We start from the raw sequence: 22,922 nt of genomic DNA, 5'->3' as shown, positions 1-22,922 counted from the left end.
GGTCCTGTGGATAAAGCAGCACTACACAATACAGACTACTCGCAAAACGCAGCAGCAGATGACTCTGTACTGGATCATGTGTTCTCTCTTCAGTCTGAGCAACTCCAAGCAGATACCAGGGTTTGACAGCTCTAGAAACAGCCAGAGCAATTATCATCATCTGCCTTCCATTGCACTGAAATTAGACCCCTCTAGTACAGCACAGAGGCAGCAATAAATCATCTACTTTTTGAAAGGAAAAAAATCACTGCTTCTCAGCATGGTACAAGTGGAAGGGACCTCTGGGGATCATCTAGTCCATCCCTCCTGCTAAAGCAGGGTCACCCACAGTGAATTGCTCAGATCTGTGCCCAGGTGGGTTTTGAAGCTCTCCAGAGAAGGAAACATTTTTTCAGCAGAGAGTTCATTTCAGACTGATCTAGGTACCCTGATCTAGGGTAGGGTGTCCCTGCCCATGGCAGTGGGGTTGGAACTGGATGGTCCTTGTGGTCCCTTCCAGCCCTGACTGGTTCTATGACTCTCATTTGAGCCACAAGCTTGAGTGACACTGCTGGTGCCACCCTGCTCTCACACTTCAAGGCAAAAGAAGGCAATCTTCAGCTTATTTCCAACACAGCACGGGCCATGGGGTCAGCAGGGGTGATCTCAGGCAAGAGCAAACCTTTCCTTTATCCCTGCAGTTATAGGAACAAGCTTGGAGTCTCACAGGCCATAGGCAGGTGTGCACAGACTGTGGTTCTTAAAAGCCTCCTAAGCCCTGCATGCAGCCATCTCACCACCAAAAGATGGAGCATCCCCTTCTCTCCTGCTGTGTTTTATGTAAGCAGCAGTCAGCATAACACAAAGAACACCAGAGCAGCATCTCCTGGCCAAGTGTCCTGTCACTAGCTGCTCTCCCAGGAGCTAAAAGCATCATGTTTCCACCCAGCTTAGTCAAAACAACTCATTTCCCTTTGCACAACACCGCATACCCACACAGCATCACCAGACAGGAGGAAGGCAGGCAGCAAATCTCACCAAGAGCAAGCAATCCATGTGAGGACAGTAGGAAGAAAACTCTTCAGGACCAAGCTTTGTTGCATCTGACAACTCACAGCAGCAAAGAAGCTCCACAAGGAGTCAGCAAAAGCCATCCCTTCCATCCAGCAACAACAGGACTAACAAAAACAAGCCCAGCATGGTTGGAAGGTTCTTGAGGAGATGATCTAGCCCAACCCCCATTGCAAAAGCTAGGGCACCCATGACAGGTTGCTCAGGACCACAATGTCCAGGTGGTTTTGGAAGCTCTCTGAAGGAGGAGACTCCACAACCTATCCGGGCAGCCTGCTCCAGAGATCCAACACCCTCAGAGCAAAGAAGTTTTTTCCTCCTGTTCCGATGGAATTTCTTGGGCTGCAGTTTGTGCCCACCGCCCCTTGTCAGTGAGGCATGGTGACAGGAGAAGACTTTGACCCCATCCCCTTGCTCCCCTACTCTTTAGCTCTTACTGAGGATTAAAAACATCCCCCCTCAGGCCACCGTCCTCCAGGTTAAACAGCCTGTACTACCTGCAGGTGCTTCCCACGGGGCAGTAGCAGCATGAGGTCTTCAGAGAGAAAATGCCATCCCCGGCCCACCGCACATTACCTCTGCCAAAGGAACCTGGCACTGGCTGTCGCCGCAGTCGTCCCGACGAAAGCTGCTGCCACCACGAGCCGGCGCCTGGCCGCAGGGTGCTGCGCTGAGCCCTGGTAACGCCGCCCGACGGCCGACAGCCCTGCCGCCACCGGGACCAGCCGCAGGCGGAGCATCCTGCGGAGTAACAACAGCATGTCAGCACAGCAACACACACTGCCAGTTAGGGGCCCTCCCGTCGGCCAGAGATGTGCTCAGGGCTTTGCTTTTAACCCCTGAAGCAAGGAGACAGAACGTAACTATCACAAGCGTAGCTTCTCCAAAACAGCATAACCTAGTAAATAATGCACTACCAGCGTTGCCCACCTGGCTGACACCTCACTGTCACATCCCAGATGATCTTCCAGCTCGTCTCAAAGGTCTTCTCAGCCTTTCCCCAGGACACTTGATGAACCAGAATTATTTGTGCTCTCCCGCTCCAGCGCCCAGGCAGAGAAGATGCAGATAGAATGAATCACAGCATCACAAAACCATAAAATCAACCAGGTTGGAAGAGACCTCCAAGATCATTCAGTTCAACCTACCACAAAGGACCTCTGGAGCTCATCTAGTCCAGCCTCCCTGACAGAGTAGCTTTATCTAGAGCAGGCTGCACAGGACAGCATCCAGCCAGGTTCTGAATCACAGAATCAGTCAGGGTTGGAAGGGACCACAAGGGTCCACCAGTTCAGATGCCCTGCCATGGGCAGGGACACCCTACCCTAGATCTGGCTGGCCACAGCCTCATCCGGCCTGGGCTTAAACATTTCAGAGATGAAGATTACACCACCTCTGAGCAGCATGGCCTGATCATAGAATCAAGCAGGTTGGAAGACACCTCCAAGATCATCCAGGCCAACCTAGCACCCAGCCCTGGCCAATCAACCAGACCATGGCACAAAGTGCCTCAGCCAGGCTTTGCTTCAACACCTCCAGGCACAGAGACTCCACCACCTCCCTGGGCAGCCCATTCCAATGCCAATCACTCTCGCTGCCAATGACTTCCTCCTGACAGCCAGCCTAGACCTCCTACAGCACAGCATGAGACTGTGTCCCCTTGTTCTGCTGCTGCTTGCCTGGCAGAAGAGACCAACCCCACCTGGCTACAGCCTCCCTTCAGGGAGTTGTGGACAGCAATGAGGTCAGCCCTGAGCCTCCTCTTCTGCAGGCTGCACACCCCCAGCTCCCTCAGCCTTTCCTCACAGGGCTGTGCTCCAGGACCCTCACCAGCTTCCTTGCCCTTCTCTGGACACCTTCCAGTATTACAATATCTCCCTTGAACTGATGAGTCCAGAAATGGACACAGTACTCAAGGTGTGGCCTGACCAGCATTGAGTACTGATGCAGAATAAGCTCTCTAGTTCTGCTAGCCACACTGCTCCTCATGCAGGCCAGGATGCCTTTGGCTCTCTTGGCTACCTGGGCACACTGCTGGCACATCTTCAGCTACTATCTACTGGTAACGCCAGGTCCCTTTCTGCTTGGCTGCTTTCCAGCCACTCTGTCCCCAGCCTGTAGCACTGCTTGGGGTCATTGTGACCCAAGTGTAGCACCCTGCACTTGGCCTTGTTATATCTCATCCCATTGCTCTCTACTCACCCATCCAGTCTACCAAGGATGTTCCACCACCCCCAAAGTAAATAAGTCCCTCCTCATGTTTAGATGGAACTTCACATTTCAAGTTTGTGCCCACTACCTGTTGTCCTGTCAAGAGATAATCCCTGATCTTAGACACAACTACACAAAAAAGAAGCCATCTAGACAGACACCAAGTGAAAGCTGTATTCTAAAAAGTAAATGAAAGCAAACCAGAAGCAAACCTACGAAAGAAAGCCCATCCCAGTCATTTTAGATTGACCCAAGAAAACCCTACACTTCTTGAATATTTGTTTTTAGCTACCCTGGAGCAAAACATTTAGATGGAACTTTAAAAAGACAAGTTTCAACATGTCAAAACTCATAAAATCCTATCCATACCTCACTACACACACACCAGTAGAGAGGCAAATGGAAAACCGAACTACCAATGTAAACACCAGGAGCAAGGAACATGAACTGCAGAGATGTGACCTCAACACAGATGCCAGCCACAGTGGACAAAGCTGGTTCTTCAGTGTTGTGAGCTGCCAGAACAGCAAGTAACAGGATCACAGAATGTTAGATGTTGGAACGGACCCAAAGAGATGCTCGAGACCAACCCCATTGCCCAAGCAGGACAATACTACCTAACACAGTGCACACAGGAACACATCCAGACAGGCCTTGAAAGGCTTCAGAGAAGGAGACTCCACAACCTCTCTGGGGAACCTGTTCCAGTGCTCTGAGACCCTTATAGGAAAGAAGTTCTCCCTTGAGTTAAGATGGAACCATTTGTGCTGCATCTTACACCCATTGCTTCTTGTCCTATCCCAGGGAGCAGTGAGCAGAGCCTGTCCCCCCTCTCCTGGCCAGCCCTCAGGTACTTATAGACATTTATCAAATCCCCTCTAAGTCTTCTCCAGACTAAGCAGCCCCAGGTCCCTCAGCCTCTCCTCATCAGGCAGTGCCCTCCAATCCCCTCATAGTCCTCGTAGCCCTCTTCTGGACCCTCTCCAGCAGATCCCTGTCCCTCTTCAACTGGGGAGCCCCAAACTGAACACAGTATTCAAGACGAGGTCTCAGCAGGGCAGAGTAGAGGGGGAAGAGAATCTCCCTCAATCTTAAGTGTTGTTTTCCTGTATCTTTCAGTGAAATAGAAGTTTTCTTTCCAACTGATGGGAACTCAATTTTCTAGTTGTGAGGTCAGCCTGATGGGAACAGAATGGTAGAAGGATCACAGAATGATTAAAGTTGGAAAAGACCTTTAAGATGATTGTGTCCAACTATTACACAACTACCATGACCACTAACCTATATCCTGAATGCCATGTCTACACATTTCCCGAACCTTTTCAGGGGTGGTGACTTCATCTCCCTGGAAGCCTGGACCACTCTTGCAGGACATGTTCCTGTTATCCAACCTAAACCTCCCCTGGCACAAATTAAATGTGTTTCCCTAAGCCTATCCCGAGCTGCTTGGGAGAAGAGACCAATACCAGCCTCACTCTATGCTCCTTTAAGGCACTTGTAGAGAGCAATAATCTCTCCCGCTACCCTTCTCTTCTCCAGACTAAACAACCTCATCTCCCTCAGCTGTTCCTGCTATGACACCCTCCAAATCCCAAGGCCTCCAGACAGATTTTAAGTGGAGAACAAGGGCACAATTTCACCTTCCATTCCCCATTTTTGTTCCTCTATTCAAATGTTCCAGTCAGTACAAAACCAAAGAACAGAAAACCAAAGTCGCATCTCTATTTGCTTTTGCAGAGCACGATGTTGTTGTGCTGAAACATTAGGTCCCAACAAGGGGAACCTTGGGACCATTTTGTGCAATGACATCTCCTGTGCAGGCTGTGTTTACCTCATTCCAGCTGAAAAGGCTGACCTCATTACTGTCCACAACTACCTGGAGGGAAGCTGTAGCCAGGTAGGGGCTGGTCTCTTCTGCCAGGCAAGTAGCAACAGAACAAGGGGACACAGTCTCATGTTGTGCCAGGTCTAGGATGTTTAGGCTGGATGTCAGGAGGAAGTTGTTGGCAGAGAAAGTGATTGGCATTGGAATGGGCTGCCCAGGGAGGTGGTGGAGTTGTCGTCCCTGGAGGTGTTGAAGCAAAACCTGGATGAGGCACTTACTGCCATGGTCTAGTTGATTGGAGAGAACTGGGTGATAGGTTGGAGTGAATGAGCTTGGAGGTCTCTTCCAACTTGCCTGATTCTATGATTCTAAGAGATCACCCTGTCTCATTACACCCATCAAAGCTACACACAGCTCAAGATTTCATCACTTGAACTGGTGAAGTGAACTTTGGTAGGGGAAGAGAAGAAGCAGAAGGAAAATGGCACATAAAATATTCAAGCAGGTAGTTTTGAAAACCCAGAGCTCAACATACTTTAAGGCAGGAGATGGTGGAGATGTACCTGAAAACATCACAGCAGAATCAAGAAATACCACAGGGTCACAGGATGTTAGGGGTTGGAAGGGACCCAAGAAGATCATTGAGTCCAACCTCCCTGCCAGAGCAGGACAATACTACCTAACACAGAGCACAGAGGAACACACCCAGACAGGCCTTGAAAGGCTCCAGAGAAGGAGATGCCACAACCTCTCTAGAATGCCTGTTCCAGTGCCCTGTGTCTCTTACAGTAAACAAGTTCCCCCTTCTGTTGAGGCAGAACCTCCTTTTTGCTCCTTGTCCTGTCCTATCCTAGGGAGCAAGTGAGCAAAGCCTGTCCCCCCTCAAATATTTACAAGCATTTATCAAACGCCCGCTAAGTCTTCTCTTCTCCAGACTAAAAAGCCCAAAGGACCTCAGTCTCTCCTCATAAGCAATGTCCTCCTGTCCTCTCATCATCCTCATGGCCCTCTGCTGGACCCACTCCAGCAGATCCCTGTCCCTCTTGAACTGGGGAGCCAAAACTGAACACAGTATTCAAGGTGAGGTCTCAGCAGGGCAGAGCAGAGAGGGAGGAGAACCTCCCTTGCTCTGCTGGACACACTCTTCCTAATACACCCCAGGATCCCATTGGCCTTCTTGGCCACAAGGGCACATTGCTGTGCCATGGTTAACTTGTTAGTCACAGCACCCCCAGGTCCCTCACCCCAGCAGTGCGGGGGGGGGGAATAAAAGCAGTGCGGGGGGGGGGAATAAAAGCAGTGCGGGGGGGGGGGAATAAAAGCAGTGCGGGGGGGGGGGGGAATAAAAGCAGTGCGGGGGGGGGGGAATAAAAGCAGTGCGGGGGGGGGGGAATAAAAGCAGTGCGGGGGGGGGAATAAAAGCAGTGCGGGGGGGGGGAATAAAAGCAGTGCGGGGGGGGGAATAAAAGCAGTGCGGGGGGGGGAATAAAAGCAGTGCGGGGGGGGGAATAAAAGCAGTGCGGGGGGGGGAATAAAAGCAGTGCGGGGGGGGGAATAAAAGCAGTGCGGGGGGGGGGGAATAAAAGCAGTGCGGGGGGGGGAATAAAAGCAGAGCGGGGGGGGGAATAAAAGCAGTGCGGGGGGGGGAATAAAAGCAGTGCGGGGGGGGAATAAAAGCAGTGCGGGGGGGGGAATAAAAGCAGTGCGGGGGGGGAATAAAAGCAGTGCGGGGGGGGGGAATAAAAGCAGTGCGGGGGGGGGAATAAAAGCAGTGCGGGGGGGGGAAGAAAAGCAGTGCGGGGGGGGGGAATAAAAGCAGTGCGGGGGGGGGAATAAAAGCAGTGCGGGGGGGGGAATAAAAGCAGTGCGGGGGGGGGAATAAAAGCAGTGCGGGGGGGGGAATAAAAGCAGTGCGGGGGGGGGAATAAAAGCAGTGCGGGGGGGGGAATAAAAGCAGTGCGGGGGGGGGAATAAAAGCAGTGCGGGGGGGGGAATAAAAGCAGTGCGGGGGGGGGAATAAAAGCAGTGCGGGGGGGGGAATAAAAGCAGTGCGGGGGGGGGAATAAAAGCAGTGCGGGGGGGGGAATAAAAGCAGTGCGGGGGGGGGAATAAAAGCAGTGCGGGGGGGGGAATAAAAGCAGTGCGGGGGGGGGAATAAAAGCAGTGCGGGGGGGGGAATAAAAGCAGTGCGGGGGGGGGAATAAAAGCAGTGCGGGGGGGGGAATAAAAGCAGTGCGGGGGGGGGAATAAAAGCAGTGCGGGGGGGGGAATAAAAGCAGTGCGGGGGGGGGAATAAAAGCAGTGCGGGGGGGGGAATAAAAGCAGTGCGGGGGGGGGAATAAAAGCAGTGCGGGGGGGGGAATAAAAGCAGTGCGGGGGGGGGAATAAAAGCAGTGCGGGGGGGGGAATAAAAGCAGTGCGGGGGGGGGAATAAAAGCAGTGCGGGGGGGGGAATAAAAGCAGTGCGGGGGGGGGAATAAAAGCAGTGCGGGGGGGGGAATAAAAGCAGTGCGGGGGGGGGAATAAAAGCAGTGCGGGGGGGGGAATAAAAGCAGTGCGGGGGGGGGAATAAAAGCAGTGCGGGGGGGGGAATAAAAGCAGTGCGGGGGGGGGAATAAAAGCAGTGCGGGGGGGGGAATAAAAGCAGTGCGGGGGGGGGAATAAAAGCAGTGCGGGGGGGGGAATAAAAGCAGTGCGGGGGGGGGGAATAAAAGCAGTGAGGGGGGGGGAATAAAAGCAGTGCGGGGGGGGGAATAAAAGCAGTGCGGGGGGGGGAATAAAAGCAGTGCGGGGGGGGGAATAAAAGCAGTGCGGGGGGGGGAATAAAAGCAGTGCGGGGGGGGGAATAAAAGCAGTGCGGGGGGGGGAATAAAAGCAGTGCGGGGGGGGGAATAAAAGCAGTGCGGGGGGGGGAATAAAAGCAGTGCGGGGGGGGGAATAAAAGCAGTGCGGGGGGGGGAATAAAAGCAGTGCGGGGGGGGGAATAAAAGCAGTGCGGGGGGGGGAATAAAAGCAGTGCGGGGGGGGGAATAAAAGCAGTGCGGGGGGGGGAATAAAAGCAGTGCGGGGGGGGGAATAAAAGCAGTGCGGGGGGGGGAATAAAAGCAGTGCGGGGGGGGGAATAAAAGCAGTGCGGGGGGGGGAATAAAAGCAGTGCGGGGGGGGGAATAAAAGCAGTGCGGGGGGGGGAATAAAAGCAGTGCGGGGGGGGGAATAAAAGCAGTGCGGGGGGGGGAATAAAGCAGTGCGGGGGGGGGAATAAAAGCAGTGCGGGGGGGGGAATAAAAGCAGTGCGGGGGGGGGAATAAAAGCAGTGCGGGGGGGGGAATAAAAGCAGTGCGGGGGGGGGAATAAAAGCAGTGCGGGGGGGGGAATAAAAGCAGTGCGGGGGGGGGAATAAAAGCAGTGCGGGGGGGGGAATAAAAGCAGTGCGGGGGGGGGAATAAAAGCAGTGCGGGGGGGGGAATAAAAGCAGTGCGGGGGGGGGAATAAAAGCAGTGCGGGGGGGGGAATAAAAGCAGTGCGGGGGGGGGAATAAAAGCAGTGCGGGGGGGGGAATAAAAGCAGTGCGGGGGGGGGAATAAAAGCAGTGCGGGGGGGGGAATAAAAGCAGTGCGGGGGGGGGAATAAAAGCAGTGCGGGGGGGGGGAATAAAAGCAGTGCGGGGGGGGGGAATAAAAGAAGTGCGGGGGGGGGGAATAAAAGCAGTGCGGGGGGGGGGAATAAAAGCAGTGCGGGGGGGGGGAATAAAAGCAGTGCGGGGGGGGGGAATAAAAGCAGTGCGGGGGGGGGAATAAAAGCAGTGCGGGGGGGGGAATAAAAGCAGTGCGGGGGGGGGGAATAAAAGCAGTGCGGGGGGGGGAATAAAAGCAGTGCGGGGGGGGGGGAATAAAAGCAGGGGGGGGGGGGGGATAAAAGCAGTGCGGGGGGGGAATAAAAGCAGGGCGGGGGGGGAATAAAAGCAGTGCGGGGGGGGAATAAAAGCAGTGCGGGGGGGGAATAAAAGCAGTGCGGGGGGGGAATAAAAGCAGTGCGGGGGGGGAATAAAAGCAGTGCGGGGGGGGGAATAAAAGCAGTGCGGGGGGGGGGAATAAAAGCAGTGCTGGGGGGGGAATAAAAGCAGTGCTGGGGGGGGGAATAAAAGCAGTGCTGGGGGGGGAATAAAAGCAGTGCTGGGGGGGGGAAGCATAAATGAGAAAATTTATCAGCAAACCTCTCGTGGTTTATGTTTTAACATCAGGAATTAGGCTTCTGACATGGGGCTGGGGAGGTGGGATGGAGGTGGCAGGCCGGGACAAAGCCACAGCAGGTCTGTCCCTCATGACAAACTCCACTGCTCCCAACCAGTGCTCCTCAGCATCTTCCAGCTCACGTACCAAACCCCAAGTTCACAGTCAGCATCTCCCTGCTCTTTGTTCCTTTAGAAACCAACAGAATCAGATTTCACCTTCTCATGGCACAGGAGCAGCCACCAGCAGTTACACTCCACCTCTCAACAATGGACCAGTCTGTGATGAAAAACAGCTCCTTACACATTTGAAATCATTTCCATCCTACGTGAAACTCATGTTCCCATTTCACCTCCGGGGAGGAATTCCTGTCCCATATGCAGACCAGAATCTGCAAGCATTATTTTCCCCAAGAAGCTGATGTTGCCCTTCCTTGGCTTCCCCATCCTAATTACAGCTTCATAAGGTGTCACAGATCAGAGAAGTGTTGCTGGGATCATTTAATCAGTCAAAACAAAACCCCCAAGCCCCACGGTGCTCACTTTTAAGCTTGAAGGGATTTTTACAACACTGCAGATTGTTGGCTTTAGTGCTGCAGAATGTTTGTCCTGTCTGAGCCCTAAGAAACACGAAATTATCTGCTTTGTCCAAGTAATCCCCTGCTTTGATGGGGATGGGATATCCACTCAGGCAATGTTCACTTAGCAATTACCTGAGAGTGCCAAAAGCCAGGTAGTTCCCATAATAACCCTGAACTAATGAGGATCCCTACCTCAGAACAAAAATACACCACTTAGGCAGGTGAATTTTTCATGGTTTCCATCTGCAGCTTTATAGCCTCTCATGATTTTGAGAGTGTTTTTTCTCTTTTAATCAAAAGCACCACTATATTGGCTGTGTTCAGTTAAAAGCTGCAGGCACTTAAGGCAAGATCACTCCAGAAAGCTGCTGCTCATGTTTAAAAGATTAAAAGTAAGCATCTGGCTCTAAGTGCCAAGCCAACCTCATGAAGGTTAACAAGTCCAAGTGCAAGGTCCTACACCTGCATTGGGGCAATCCCAAGGACAAATATAGGGTGGTAAAGGAGTGGCTCAAGAGCAGTCTGGAGGAGTTTTGGGGATGGCAGTTGATGACCAACTCATTATGAGCCAGGAATCATAGAATCAACCAGCTTGCAAGAGACCTCCAAGCTCATCCAGTCCAACCTAGCACCCAGACCTGTCCAATCAACCAGACCATGGCACTAAGTGCCTCAGCCAGGCTTTGCTTCAACACCTCTTCCAACCCTGACTGGTTCTATGATTCTAAATCAAACTCTCCCAGCCCAAACATTCAAGAAACTATGGAAAAAAAACCCTACAAAAACCAATGGAAAGTTCCATCTCTCACCCTAAACTCCCATGAAGAGATCTGTCAGCCCATCCTGTTACCTGGCTCTCTCAGATCACTTCAGCATCACACCTTTTGTACCCCAGCTCTATGGCTGGAACTGTGCTTCTACCCCAGCTGCTGTAGCAGCTCTCATGGCTATCAGGTAGCAATCAGGACCTCCCCCTTGTGTACATGTAGCTGGCAGGATAGAAGACCGTAAAAGCCTCACAGATATGTAATTAAGTATTAGACATGTCACTGTCTTGGTCATCCAAGAAAACCACAACCCCATAAGGACTTCAGCAAGGCCTCTGACACTGTCCCCCACAGCAAACTGCTGGCTAAGCTGTCAGCCCATGGCTTGGATGGCAACACTCTGTGCTGGGTTAGGAACTGGCTGGAGGGCCGGACCCAGAGAGTGGTGGTGAATGGTGCCACATCCAGCTGGCGGCTGTCACTAGTGGTGTCCCTCAGGGGTCAGTGCTGGGCCCCATCCTCTTTAACATCTTCATAGATGGCCTGGATGAGGGCATGGAGTCAGTCATCAGCAAGTTTGCAGATGACACTAAGCTGGGGGCAGATGTGACTGAGTTGGAGGGCAGAAGGGCTCTGCAGCAGGACCTTGACTGCCTGGACAGATGGGCAGAGTCCAATGGGATGGGGTTCAATAGCTCCAAGTGCAGGGTGCTGCACTTTGGCCACAACAACCCCATGCAGAGATACAGGCTGGGGTCGGAGTGGCTGGAGAGCAGCCAGACAGAGAGGGATCTGGGGGTGCTGACTGATACCCGCCTGAACATGAGCCAGCAGTGTGCCCAGGTGGCCAAGAGAGCCAGTGGCATCCTGGCCTGCATCAGCAATGGTGTGGTCAGCAGGAGCAGGAAAGTCATTCTGCCTCTGTACTCTGCACTGGTTAGACCACACCTTGAGTACTGTGTTCAGTTCTGGGCCCCCCGGTTTAGGAGGGACACTGAGATGCTTGAGCGTGTCCAGAGAAGGGCGACGAGGCTGGTGAGAGGCCTTGAGCACAGCCCTACGAGGAGAGGCTGAGGGAGCTGGGATTGGTTAGCCTGGAGAAGAGGAGGCTCAGGGGTGACCTTATTGCTGTCTACAACTACCTGAGGGGTGGTTGTGGCCAGGGGGAGGTTGCTCTCTTCTCTCAGGTGGCCAGCACCAGAAGGAGAGGACACAGCCTCAGGCTGCACCAGGGGAGATTTAGGCTGGAGGTGAGGAGAAAGTTCTTCACTGAGAGAGTCATTGGGCACTGGAATGGGCTGCCCGGGGAGGTGGTGGAGTCGCCGTCCCTGGGGCTGTTCAAGGCAGGATTGGACGTGGCACTTGGTGCCATGGTCTAGCCTTGAGCTCTGTGGTAAAGGGTTGGACTTGATGATCTGTGAGGTCTCTTCCAACCCTGATGATACTGTGAAATCACCACTTCAAAGCCAACATCTGAGAGACATTGTTCAAATTGAGGACAGTCAGGTTGCTCTCCTTGAAGAAAAGGAAATTTTTCCAGCAGCACTATGCATTCTGGCTTGCTGTGGATCTTTTGCTGCCCCGAACAACTACTCTGCTTCACAGGAAGACTCAAACAGGCTCCACACTTCTCTGCAGACTTTCAAAACCTGCCTGGATGTAATCCTTGGCAACCTGTGTTTGGGTAGCCCTGGTTTAGCAGCAGGGTTGAATTGGGTGATCTCCAGAATTCCCTTCCAATCCCTACCATGCTGAGTTTCTTTCCTCCTTGACATGTCCAGAGCAGCACCAAGCCAACTCTGGATTTTTGCGAGTGCACAAAAGCATAGAATCAGTGAGGGTTGGAAAGGACCACAAGGATCAGCCAGTCCCAACACTCCTGCCATAGGCAGGGACACCCTACCCTAGAGCAGGCTGCCCACAGCCTCAGCCAGCCTGGCCTTAAACACCCCCAGCCATGGGGCCTCAACCACCTCCCTGGGAAACCCATTCCAGCCTCTCACCACTCTCATGATCAACAACTTCCTCCTCACAGCCAGGTTCAGTCTCCCCACCTCCAGCTTTGCTCCATTCCCCCCAGTCCTGTCACTGCATGAGAGCCTAAAAAGTCCCTCCCCAGATTTTTTGGAGGTCCCCTTCAGATCCTGCAAGGCCACGAGAAGGTCACCTGGGAGCCTCCCCCTCTCCACACTGCACAGCTCCAACTCCCTCAGTCTGTCCTCACAGCAGAGCTGCTCCAGCCCTCTCAGCATCCTCATGGCCCTGCTCTGGACACACTCCAGCATCTCCACATCCCTCTTGCAATGGGGGCTCCAGAACTGGATGCAGTTCTCCAGGTGGGGTCTCAGCAGAGCACAGTAGAGGGGGAGAATCACCTCCCTGGCCCTGCTGGCCACACTTCTCCTGATGCAGCCCAGGCTCTGCTTGGCTTTCTGGGCTGCAAGTGCACGCTGCAGGCTCCTGTTGAGCTTCTCCTCCAGCAGCATCCCCAAGTCCCTCTCCTCAGGGCTGCTCTCCAGCCACTCACTGCCCAGCCTGGATTTGTGCCTGGCATTGCCTTGACTCATATGCAGCATCCTGATCCAGTAGCCCATGTAGGAAAATTCCTCACCCATTTCCACCTCAAATCCTGACTGTCAAGTTACAGAATCATAGAGTGGTCCAAGTTGGAAGGTCATCCAGCAGAAACTCACCTGCAGTGAGCAGGGAGATGCTCCACCAGATCAGGTTGCCTGAAGGCCTATCAAGCCTGACCTTGACTGTCTCCAGGGACCGGATCCCAACCACCTCCCTGTGCAACCTGTTCCCATGTTCCACCACCCTCATGGCACAGAGCCTGTTACTAACTTCCCATCTAAATCTGCTCTTCTCTAGTTCGAAGCCATTGCCCCTCATCCTGTAACTACAGGCTGTCATAAATGGTTTCTCTGCATCCTTCATGTAGTTCCCCTTCAGGTACTGGAAGGCTGCTATTAGAATCATAGAATCCAACAAATTGGAAGAGATCACCAAGATCATCCAGTCCAACCTAGCACCCAGCCTTGTCCAATCAACCAGACCATGGCAGTAAGTGCCCCATCCAGGCTTTGCTTCAGCACCTCCAGGAACAGCAACTCCACCACCTCCCTGGGCAGCCCATTCCAATCACTCTCTCTGCCAACAACTTCCTCCTAACATCCAGCCTAGACCTCCCCCGACACAACTTGAGACTGTGTCCTCTTGTTCTGTTGCTGGGTGTCTGGCAGAAGAGACCAACTCCACCTGGCCACAGCCTCCCTTCAGGTAATTGTAGACAGCAATGAGGCCAGCCCTGAGCCTCCTCTTCTCTAGACTAAACCATGATAGCTCCCTCAACCTCTCCTCATAGGACTTGTGCTGGAGCCTTCTCTTCTCCAGGCTGAACAACTGCAGCTCCCTCAGCCTTTGCTCATAGCATAGGTGCTCCAACCCCCTGGCCACTTCTGTGGCCCTCCTCTGGACCTGCTCCATCATTATTCCTTACCCCTGCTCAGCAAAGCCAGCAGGTGATGAAGCAGAGAACCAGCAGTAGCTGAGCACAGGTCTCAGCTCCCTGCTCTTCTGTCTCTACCTTCTCAAAAGGATTATTGGTAAGAAAATATTGCCATGGGGAGAAAAGTGTAAGGAAAAAACAATACACAAGGCAAAGGGCAAAGCTGTTGAGAAAGAAGTTACACCATCAATGCTAATACAGAGGAACTTAATCTGATATGGAAACCAGAGGGAACAAAACCTCCTAGCATCAAACCCTCCTCCAAAAAAAAAGTAAAAGAGGAATTTTGACTTCCCCCTGCAGCTCTCCACACTTTCAATTTACAAACTGCTACAGGGAAGGGAGATTTGTACAAGAGTCATTCATACAGAGAGGTGAATTCCAGCTACCAAGGTTCCTGGATCCACTCCTTCCCCCAACCCCAAGACAGACTGAACCTCTTCTCCTTTTTCCTTCCCCTAACTGCAACTCCCCACCTTACCCAATGCAATTTTCAGATCAAGGATTCCTCACATGACTGAAGTTATTAGCTTACTACAATGCATAAATCAGTTTTCAGAATGAAAATGCTGTCTAGCAGCAAAAGTAATTTCACCTGAAGTAATCAAAAATGGGGCAATATTTGATCACATTTATTTCACTGGAGAGGGGAACCACATTTGTTTCAGAGCGCTACTCAAATTGATGGAGAGTCCACAAAGCATCAATCCATCACATGCTGGCAGGTCTTTAGCAGAAACCTGCTGAAAGCCACAGCCTGGTGATTTCTTCTTAAGTGTAATTCAGCAGTTCATAGAGTGGTTTGGGTTGGAAGGGACCTTAGAGATCATCTAGTTCCAACCCTTCCTGCTATAGGCAGGGACACCTTCCACTAGACCAGTGGAATGTTTAACCTGGTCTTGAAGACACACAGGGAGAGAGCACCCACAACCTTCTTGGGCAGTGTCTCAACATCCTCACTGTAAAGAATTTCTTCCTATTAGCCAGGCTAAATCTCCCCTCTTCCAGCTCAAAACCATTGCCCCTCATCCTATCACTACAAGCCCTAGTGTGAAGTCCTTTCCTGGCTTTCCCGCAGGCCACCCTCACATCCTGGAAGGCTGCTGTAACATCTACCTGGAGCCTTCTCTTTTTCAGGCTGAAGAGCCTCAATTCTCTCAGCCTGTCACCACGGGTGAGCTTCTGCAACCTTCTGATCATCTCTGGGGGCCTCCTCTGGACCTGCTCCAACAGTTCCATGCCCTTTTTTTGCTGGCGGCACCAGAACTGGCTTCCATGCTCCAGATGGGGACTCACAAGAGCAGCAGTAGAGCAGACAAATCACCTCCCTCAACCTGCTGGTCACCCTGAATTTGATGCAGCCCAGGTTGCAGTAAGGGTTTCACATCTCATGAAATCCTCATCCCTGGAAACACACTTCCCAACTAGGTTTGGCCTGGATCTTAGGGAGAAGCTCTTCAGTACAACAGTGGTGAGACCCCGGGCAGCCTATTCCAGAGAGGCTGTGACTGCCCCCTCCCTGGAGCTGTTTAAGGCCAGGTTGGATGAGACTTAAGGTAACCAAGTGTAACTGAGACATCCCTGCCTGCAGCAGGGCATTGGAGTACACAACCTCCAAGGTCCCTTCCAACATAACCCATTCTGTGATTCTTAACAGACACCGAGTCTGGCTGTGATGGTGTTTTAAGATCAGCTTTGTCTGTACTACAGACAAAGCACTCTCAATTAGGAAGCTTCATATTCATTCATGGCTCTCATGGTTTAAGCAGTGTGGCTTGTCTTAAAACACAACCTTCTTTCTTGTTGTCTCTGTCAGTATCTGGAGTTTCATTTCTAAGAGTTACAAATTCTAACAGTAAAACTCAAGAGATCCTGAAGACTCAGGGGAAAAAAACAGAACACCCCAGATAGTTAAAAACTATCTTAAAACCATTCCTTTCTGACACTGATTTGTTTTGTGATGGGGAAAGGAAGGGTCACAGGCTGGCACAGGCCACAGGGACAGAAAGCAAACTGTTCAACAAGTCAGAGGCTGCTTATGCAAAGTGTTTAACGCTGTTTAAACCAGCAGAGGCAGCTGCTCTGCCTTCAGCTACACATTCCCACCTTGTGCCAGCCCCAAGAGGAAATTACCAGTTATAGGATCAGTGCTTTGGTTTGTCCTGCCATCTCCTACCCCACAGCCACTGCAGTGTCATCTCAGACAAGAGGATCACAGAATCATAGAAAGTCAGGGTTGGAAGGGACCACAAGGATCAGCCAGTTCCAACCACCCTGCTATGCCCAGGAACACGCTACCCTAGAGCAGGCTGCACACAGCCTCAGCCAGCCTGGCCTGAAACACCTCCAGCTATAGGGCCTCAACCACCTCCCTGGGCAACCCATGCCAGCCTCTCACCACTCTCATGCTCAAAAACTTCCTCCACACAGCCAGCCTCAATCTCCCCACCTCCAGCTTTGCTCCATTCCCCCTAGTCCTGGCACTCCCTCACAGCCTAAAAAGTCCCTCCCCAGCTTTTTCAGAGGCCTCCTTCAGATCCTGGAAGGCCACCAGAAGGTCACCTGGGAGCCTCCGCTTCTCCAGACTGAACAGCCCCAACTCTTTCAGTCTGTCCTCACAGCAGAGCTGCTGCAGCCCTCTGAGCATCCTCCCAGCCCTTCTCTGGACGCAGGTTGGAAAGGCATCTAGTCCAACCCCTCTGCAGTCAACAAGGACATATGCAACTGGAGCAGGTTGCTCAGAGCCCCAAACAACTTGACCTGGATTAGTTCCAGGGATGGGGCTTTTACCACCTGTCTAGGCAACCTGGGCTAGGGTTTCACACCATCAATGGAAAACATTTTTTCTCCTCCTCAACCTAAATGTCCCATGTTTTAGTGTAAAACCATCACCCCTTGCCCTGTCACAAGGCTCTCAACAGCTTCAAGCCACAGCAAGACTGCAATGAAAAGCTGCTTTGGACAGAGATTCAGAGTGCTGGAAGGTGTCCAGAGAAGGGCAGCAAAGCTGGTGAGGGGCCTGGAACACAAACCCTATGAGGAGAGGCTGAGGGAACTGGGGTTGTTTAGCCTGCAGAAGAGGAGGCTCAGGGGTGACCTCATTGCTGTCTGCAACTACCTGAAGGGAAGCTGTAGCCAGGTGGGGTTGGCCTCTTCTCCCACGCAACCACCAATAGAACAAGGGGACACAGTCTCAAGTTGTGCCAGGAGAGGTCTAGGCTGGATGTTAGGAGGAAGTTGTTGTCAGAGAGAGTGATTGGCATTGGAATGGGCTGCCCAGGGAGGTGGTGGAGTCACTGTGCCTGGAGGTGTTGAAGCAAAGCCTGGCTGAGGCACTTAGTGACATGGTCTGGTTGATTGGCCAGGGCTGGGTGCTAGGTTGGACTGGATGATCTTGGAGGTCTTTTCCAACCTGGCTGATTCTACAAAAGGAAACTTTGTGGCAGGTTTATGGGAAAGAACATGGACTTGGCACTCACAAACGCAGTAGCAAAGGTAAGCCAGAATTGACCAGCCAAGGACTTTTCAGGTAATGCTACACAAACTGCAGTACAACAAAGGATGATCTACGCAGTCAAACTGACTATTTTCTGCTTTATAGCATCTTAAATCTTTCACTAAGGGGCAAGCATACCAAAGACTCCTGGATGCTATGTGCTTAGGCAGACTGCATTTCAACTCAGGTTTCAGTAGCAGTCCTTGCATTGCTTCCTGAAAGTGTCAAATTTATCACCCAAAGGACATATAACCATCATTAAGAGGCAGCCATGTAACCTGCAACACGCCTCTTTTAAAACCATTCTGTCCTTAAGGAGGAGTAACACTTCTTCTAGGCACACAATGCTGGCTGCAACACTCAAAGACCTTGGTACAGGCTGAGGAAGCTGAGGCTGTCCATGCTGGAGAGAGAAGGCTCTGGGGAGCTCTCATAGCAGCCTTCCAGCACCTCAAGGGGGACTAGGAGAGGGCTGCAGAGGGACTCTTTACAAAGGTGATAGGACAAGGGGAAAACGGTTTGAAGTTAAAGAGCAGATTCAGATGGATGTTAGGAATAAGCTCTTTGCCATAAGGGTGGGGGAACATTGGAACAGATTGCCCAAGGAGGCATTTGAGGCCTCATGCCTGGAGATACTCAAGGTCAGGCACAGCAAGGCTGTGGGTAACCTGATCTAGTGGAGGATGGAATCATAGAATCAGTCAGGGTTGGAAGGGACCACAAGGATCATGTAGTTCCAACTCCCCTGCCACAGGCAGGGACACCCTCAGGATGCCCCTGTGACTGCAGGAAGGTTGGACTAGATGACCTTTGGAGGTTCCTTCCAACCCAAACCATTCTGTGAACTGTTTCTTACTGAATTATCCCAAAGAGCATTGCCCCCACTTTAAGTCACACCTACATCAAGACATTTTTCCACTTAAGTCCCAGCAACATCACAGCAGGAACACAGAGCATCTGGAAAATTAACAGCTAAGGAGTGGGTTTCTATTACACAGGCATCCTCAGCCCTGCTGCAATAACCTGCCTTAAAGTTCTGTGCACCAGTAAGGTCACTGAAAACTTGGTAAGCATCATATATGGTTTGGGTTGCCAGGGACCTTAAAGGACAGAGAACTGCTTGAAAGAGTCCAGCCCAGAGCCACAAAGATGCTGAAACAACTGGAACATCTCCCGTGTGAGTTAAGGTGAGGGATCTGAGTCTCTTGAGCTTGGAGAAGAGGAATCAGAAAGGTAACCACACTCACATTTACAAATATGTGAAGGGCAGTGTCAGGAGCACAGTTGTAGGCTCTGCTCAGTGACAGCCAGTAACACAACAAAGGGCAGTGGGGGCAAGCTGGAGCACAGCAGGTTCCACATGAACATAAAGGGAAATGCTTTCACTGTGAGGGTGTCAGAGCCCTGGAACAGGCTGCCCAGAGAGGTTGTGGAGTCTCCTTCTCTGGAGACATTCAAAACCTCTCTGGATGCATTCTGTGTGACCTATACTAAGTGATCCTGCTCTAGTGGGGAACAATCTTTTCAAGTGTCTCCCAACCCCTAAAATTAGATGGTTAAAAATCATCTAATTCCAACCACCACATCACCCTGCCAACTCCAGGAGGAATGAGATCCTAGCAAGTGGAATAACTTCCAACATGCTTTTGTAACAAACCCAACCTGATTGCTACAGAACTTAATGTGCTTAACCACAAAAATGGTTGTTTCCACATTCTCCATCTAAATCCAGCTGATGTTTTCCTCAAGTAACAGCAGAAGAGAGTAAGGCTCACAGGACAGTGCTTCAAAGGACTCAGAAATTTATTTTCACCTTGTCTGCAGGCAACTGAACAGTCTCTCCTCTGAAAACCCTACCACAGCTTACCCAGGAACATGACTTCAGTCCAAGAGGCACACCAGAAACCTATCCACAAAGACTAAGATACAGAGAGCTCCAGAGAGCACTGCACAGGGAGACAGACATTAATGATCAAAGCAAGGCACGCCATTCCTTTTCCTCCAGAGCACAAAAACTCCAACTTCTCCAGTTGAGGAAGGATAATACCACAAAGGTTGCCTCATTTGGAGAAGGAGCTGATTCCACATGCAAACAATTACAGGAGCTTAAGATCCACTGCTGAATACACACATCATACTCTAACATATCACTGAGTGACACAAGTTTTACCAGGATTGTTGTAAAGCACAGGACCCTCCATATCCACTTCTAGAAGCACCTCCATCAGCTGAAGAAACTGCTACCTGAAACTAGTGGCCACCACAACCTCCTCCAGAGTCCCAGAGAAGCAGGCAGTGATAATCCCAGCACACATTTCCCTTACACCCCTAAGATGGCCAAGAGATACTTGGATGCTCCAGACAGACAAGCACACACAGCTTAAGCATCTTCAGTTATCTTTAAAATACCCCAACCACAAGACTAAAATTATCTCCTTATATAGAAATATATTTTTACTGTGGGCATAGCAATAGTGAGTTGCACTGAAGGATGTTCACAGGATGACAGGATATTAGGGAATGGAAAGGACCCAAGGAGATTATCAAGTCCAACCCATCTGCTAGAGCAGGGCCATACAATCTAGCACAGATCACAAAACGCATCCAGACAGGCCTTGGAAGTCTTCAGGGAAGGAGACTCCACAACCTCTCTGGGTTAGGATGAAGTTTATTACAGTGAGGGTGGTGAAACACTGGAAGAGGTTGCCCAGGGAGGCTGCGGATGCTCCCTCTCCAGCAGATGTTCAAGGCCAGGTTGGATGAGGCCTTGAGTAACCTGTTCTAGTGGAAGGTGTCCCTGCCTATGGCAGGGGGTTGGAATTGGATCATCTTTGACATCACTTCCAATCTAAACCACTCCAACAGTCTGATAGCTTGGGAGTTTTAAAAACATAACTTATGGAAGTGGCACAACTGAGGTTGGGTTGACAGGCAGCTCAGACAACAAACTCCCTCCCATGTAAGCTTCACTCACCCTCCCCAACCACACCATGCTGCCCTAAGCTTTCCATCAGACAGCACAGCTTTACCAAACTGCAAAAAGGCAATCCATTTTCCTGCAGCTGAAGGAAGAGTGAATGCTTCAGAACAGTAATTCTGAAAAAAACAGATTTAGGATTCAACAGCAGCCAGGTGGTTATTTCAGCAGGGCTAAAAGCACCTGAGAGCAAGGCCAGAGCATGCTGTGAGTGCACAGCCCAACAGACAACAACTCCACCCTCACCTGTAGCTCAAGTGGCTGCTCCCAGCCTGGGGGCCAAATGGTCACAAAGAACACAGGGAATTATTTTTCACAGATTGCAAGGCTCTGCTCTAGGAACAAAAGACAAAAACAGACAATAAAGGTCATAACTCTTTGCTACCAGCATAGCCCTGCACACAACTTCTCTCCTTGCAGCCGTACTCTGTGCTTTAATGTCAGATATATCAACCTCAATTCTCACATCTCCAATTGCCCACAAATAAAGCCAAGGAGAGGAACAACAGTGACACAACTGATTAGACAAAACAGCTATCTAGGCTTTCACTTGCACTAATCCTGAAGCTGGGTTTCTAGAGGAGAAAGTGCCATGGTTTGGGTGTTACCTGTCCCACTCCCCCCCACGTGGAAGAATCACCCAAACTAGGCTCAGCTGCTCTGAAAACTGAATGAAGCTTTATATTTACAGCTTAGCACAATATACAAGCAGGTATTTGCAATACATGGAGTCACATACAGAAATATACAAGGCAAAAGGTAATACAGAAACACAACAGCCCTCCCAGAAACCTGAGTCCCCAGGAGGGGGTCCCAACCACCTTCCACCCCTTAACCTTACCCTACATCTTGCCTTACGTTTAAGGTAGTATGAAGGGTGAGCCAGGGGGGTTAGGAAGCAGGTGAATTAATCACACAGACAGCAGGTTAGGTTAGAGAGAGAGAAGTTCACCCCAAAGCCCAGACAGCAACTGCCTTATCTATATTTGTGTTCTTGTTCTCGCACATCCCCACAAGCCCACGAGTGAAGTAGCCATTAGCATTGGTTTTTTTTTCAGAGCCTGCAATCTAATTCCACTCACCAAAACATTCTAGCTCGGCTCTAACTACCACAGAAAGCCTCGAGGAATCTCACCCTCTCTGACCACCCCTCGTCAGCAAAGCCCCCTAAACACACGCGGACTGATGGTCTCTCCCAAGTAGCTAATTAAACCGAAGGCAAACACAGTGTACATAAATCAAGGCACGATAAAGATCAGGCCTTTCTACACTCCGCGCAGGTTATTAACCCGAACTCACCCTGAAGGGTTTTCCAAAGGCAAACTGCGTGTCGAGCACCCTTTGGCCCTTCAGTGTGAAGTTGGAGCCGTTTAATGAACCGCTATTAAGAAGAACTGCTTTGACATGAGCTGTAACACAGAGCAATAACTCAGATGGCCCGGGGAACGCCGCGGAGAGAGCTCCTGGGGCAGCAAGATAAACTCCAGCACAACTCGGGAACTCAGACTCAACTCCTCACCCTGCCGCAGAGCGCCTCAAAACACTCCTGGCTGCCCCTCTTTGCTTGAGGGCATCTTCCCTTCTCTTACAGCTCTCCCAGAAGGAAAACGCGGCCACACAGCTACAGGCCCCGTAGTTTATTTCACAGAGAAGGAACAGCAGGTCCGCAACGGGCCCCTGACAAGGGGAAAGCCGGAGGCAGCACCCCGAGCCCCACGCCAGCCGAGCTTCCCCGAGCAGCAGCCCTCCCTCAGCCCTGGGCCTGGACGGCCCCCTCGCTCAGTCAGTTCCACGGTGAGCACCCGCCTACCTGTCCGCAGCCGAGCCTCGGCAACCAGATGGTAAAGATGGGCCCGAGGTGAGAAGCCGTGCTCCGCCGGTGGCTGCGGGCGGTGGGACAGGACCGTCCCCACCGCCCGGCGCGACCCCGTCCTGTGCGCTCTGCGCGGCCCGACCGACAATAGCGCTTCCGCCCCAGAGGCCGCGGTTAAAAGGGCGGCCCAGTGGGCGGGGCATCCGCGTTGGGGCGGGGCCTGTGTGTTGGGGCGGGGCCTGGGGCCGGCGGGCGGAGCGCAGCGCTTGCGCGCCTGGGGCCGAGCGGCGCCCGGTACCGTGCGGCGCTCGCTGGTACAGTTCTAGCGGGTCTGGTGTCCCGGGGGGCTGTGCTTGGGTCTCAGGGGTTAGGTACAGGTCCTCAAAGGCCTTCGCGTAGGGGACACGTCTGGGTGACCGGTAGATAGAGTCTCCGGAGCTTCTGTATATACGTTCTGAAAGGA

At 51.8% G+C, this 22,922-nt stretch overlaps 1 protein-coding gene across 3 annotated transcripts in view; it reads right to left on the bottom strand.

Annotated features, from left to right (window-relative positions):
• Nucleotides 1-22,635, bottom strand: part of MICU1 (mitochondrial calcium uptake 1) — a 197,896-nt gene extending 175,261 nt beyond the window's left edge. Inside the window, exons 1-2 of one of the 3 annotated variants that reach the window (XM_064145034.1) lie at nucleotides 22,457-22,635; nucleotides 1,627-1,791 (exon numbers count right to left, since the gene is read on the bottom strand). In XM_064145034.1, coding sequence (XP_064001104.1) covers nucleotides 1,627-1,790 — 164 coding nt within the window. In that variant the 5' untranslated portion in view covers nucleotide 1,791; nucleotides 22,457-22,635. Of the gene's footprint in view, nucleotides 1-1,626; nucleotides 1,792-1,980; nucleotides 2,059-22,456 lie in introns of those variants that run through there. The other 2 variants (XM_064145036.1, XM_064145035.1) reach the window with 2 other exon arrangements.
• Between the last annotated feature and the right edge of the window lie 287 nt (nucleotides 22,636-22,922).

This window comes from Pogoniulus pusillus, chromosome 6 (assembly GCF_015220805.1).
Source record: "Pogoniulus pusillus isolate bPogPus1 chromosome 6, bPogPus1.pri, whole genome shotgun sequence".
Classification (NCBI taxonomy): domain Eukaryota; kingdom Metazoa; phylum Chordata; class Aves; order Piciformes; family Lybiidae; genus Pogoniulus; species Pogoniulus pusillus.
The sequence above is the reverse complement of the archived record's forward strand: the minus strand, read 5'-3'. Positions and strand labels throughout refer to the sequence as shown.